General features: G+C 60.7%; 1 protein-coding gene across 1 annotated transcript in view; it reads right to left on the minus strand.

Annotated features, from left to right (window-relative positions):
- The window catches only part of NAXE (NAD(P)HX epimerase), a 1,760-nt gene extending 1,012 nt beyond the window's left edge, over nucleotides 1–748 (minus strand). The window contains exons 1-4 of the mRNA XM_081825423.1: nucleotides 548–748; nucleotides 349–457; nucleotides 140–250; nucleotides 1–66 (exon numbers count right to left, since the gene is read on the minus strand). The exon at nucleotides 1–66 is cut by the window's left edge and continues 1 nt beyond it. Coding sequence (XP_081681549.1) covers nucleotides 1–66; nucleotides 140–250; nucleotides 349–457; nucleotides 548–747 — 486 coding nt within the window. The 5' untranslated portion in view covers nucleotide 748. The remainder of the gene's footprint in view (nucleotides 67–139; nucleotides 251–348; nucleotides 458–547) is intronic.
- Between the last annotated feature and the right edge of the window lie 1,577 nt (nucleotides 749–2,325).

Raw genomic sequence — 2,325 nt, forward strand, 5'->3', positions numbered from 1 at the left:
GGTCACCAGTGCGGTGAAGAGTGGCTTGTTCGGCCTTTTGGGATAATAAATGGTTGGCTGGTAGCCCTAGAGGAAAGGAGAGGGGTCGGTCGTCCAAGCCCGGATCCGGAAGCCCCGCCGCCCCCGCCCACATACTCACGAAGAGTTTGAGGTGCCGCGCACACACCAGGCCGTCTCCTCCGTTATTCCCGGGCCCGCAGATGACCAGGACCGCGGGGGGGCTCCGGGACATGGACGTGGGGGGATAGGCCTGGAGGCGGGGTCAGAGGGCAGTCAGAGGGGCTCTGGGAGGCCCCGGGCCACCCTGGCCCGCTGTCCCCGCCACTCGGCTGTGCCCAGGCCACTGACCTTGGCAATGGCTGTGGCGCAGCTCAGCCCAGCCAGCTCCATTAGTTGATCCACGCTGAACTGGTACTCGTTAAACAGCTCCTCGTCCACGGCCTGGGCCTCCTCCTGGCTGCGGACACCCGCAGCCTCAGTCCGGGCGCCCTGCGCGCGGCCCGTCCCGGCTCCCGCCCCCGAGCGAGCCCGCCCAAGCCTCGCCTACCTCAGGTACTTCACTGCCGGGCTCGCCATGCCCGCCGGCTCTCCGGGGCCGCCCGAGTGCGGCCGCCGCGTCCCCCACCACGCGGGCCCCGCGCGGCAGGCGCCCGCCTGGCCTGGGACGCGCCGCAGCTGCGAGCCCGCGGCCAGCAGCCCGAACCCCAGCAGCGCCCGCAGCGCGGACATGGAGCTCGCCCGGCGCATGTGCGGCGCCCGCTCCGCCCCCTGAAGGCGGGGCCGCGGGCTCGCCCCGCCCCTTCGCGAGAGCGCGGACGCCGGGCCGCGCATTCGGGGGGGTCGGGGGTCGCTCGCTGCCGGTCACGTGGGTGGAGCACCACGGGCGCGGGTGACCCCTTCGTAGGCCTGGGCGCGGGGCAGGCAGCCCGGGTTCCTGCCCTGGCACTTCGCGGCTGAGTGGACGGGGGCACCCCTGGTCTCGGCGTCCTGCGAGCACGCGATTCACGGGTGCCCGCGCTTGCGGAGCCGGCCCGGCGCCCGCGAGCAACGCGCGGGGAACGGAGCTCGCGTCCTCGTTTACGCTGCCGGCGGTTCCGCGCTCGGGCTGGGGCGCTCCGGGTGCACGGTCCATACTAGAGGGACGAGCGCGGGGGGTGGGGGGGAGCAGGGGTGGCTTTAGTCAGGAAGCGGGCGACCTGGGAACAGGGTGGACGAACACCCCAAAGCCCATCTTCGATACGGGCGAGGTCTGAGCGTTTTGAAGGGGAGGGCGCCAGAAATGTGGGGCCTCGGTGAGGGAGAAGCTGGTGCCCAGGCGGTTAATCGTTTGTGCACATGACCCTGAGCAGGCTTAGTGTTCCGGAGAGTCTGGTCCTTCGCTCCTCAAGGAAAGGAGGTGTTCTGCTACAGACTAAGGGACTCAGGTCAGCAAGCAAGGAGCGCAGAAGCTTGAAATAAGTTAACCCTAAGGCCGGTTGGACTGCTGTTTACAGTGTAATTTAGGACCCCTGTCCCAAGTACATTAGCTGCCTCCACCTACCTCTGCTTACCAGGGTAGCATGCTGCATTTCCCTGATCATAATATTTACCCCCCCTTTATCAAGATCATACCTATGGTGGAGCGCCTGGCTGGCTCAGCGGGAGGAGCATGCAGCTGGTGATCTCCAGGTCATGAGTTTGAGCCCCGCCTTGGGTGTAGAGATTACTTTTATTTTGTTTATTTATTTTTTAGAAGATTTTACTTTTAACTCACAACCCCGAGATCGAGTCACACGCTCTTTGGACTGAACCAGCCAGGCGCCCCTAGTTAGCTTTACTTGTATATGTTTATTAGTCAAGTCAAGACTCTCTATAGACCTATTAATTTGGAGAGATTCTGAAGATTCTTTTTTTTTTTTTACCTTTATTTAAGTAATCTCTACACCCGACATGAGGCTTGAACTCACGACCCTGAGATCAAGAGTCATACACTCTTCTGACTGAGCCATCCAGGCACCCCCTGAAGATTCATTTCTAAAACACAAGGTGAAGCATGTTCTTTTGAGCACGTGCCACATGCTAACATGAATCAGCTCATTTTATCCTTGCGGCAACCCTGTTATTATTCTCATTTTACAGATGAGTAAACTAAGGCTCCAAAATGTTGACTGGCATGCCCAATGATGCTGTGATAGCTGTCCGTGGAACTAGGATCCAAGCAGCTTGAGCTAGAAAGCAGCATTCCGTAAGGCACTGCCCTCCGCCAGTGTGGAAATAGGTAAAGCATGGTCGCTGCTGACTTCCTTCTGATGAGATGTAAGAATAAAATAGTGACACACACATACC

This window comes from Leptonychotes weddellii, chromosome 6 (assembly GCF_054177405.1).
Source record: "Leptonychotes weddellii isolate Sample4059 chromosome 6, ASM5417740v2, whole genome shotgun sequence".
Lineage (NCBI taxonomy): Eukaryota > Metazoa > Chordata > Mammalia > Carnivora > Phocidae > Leptonychotes > Leptonychotes weddellii.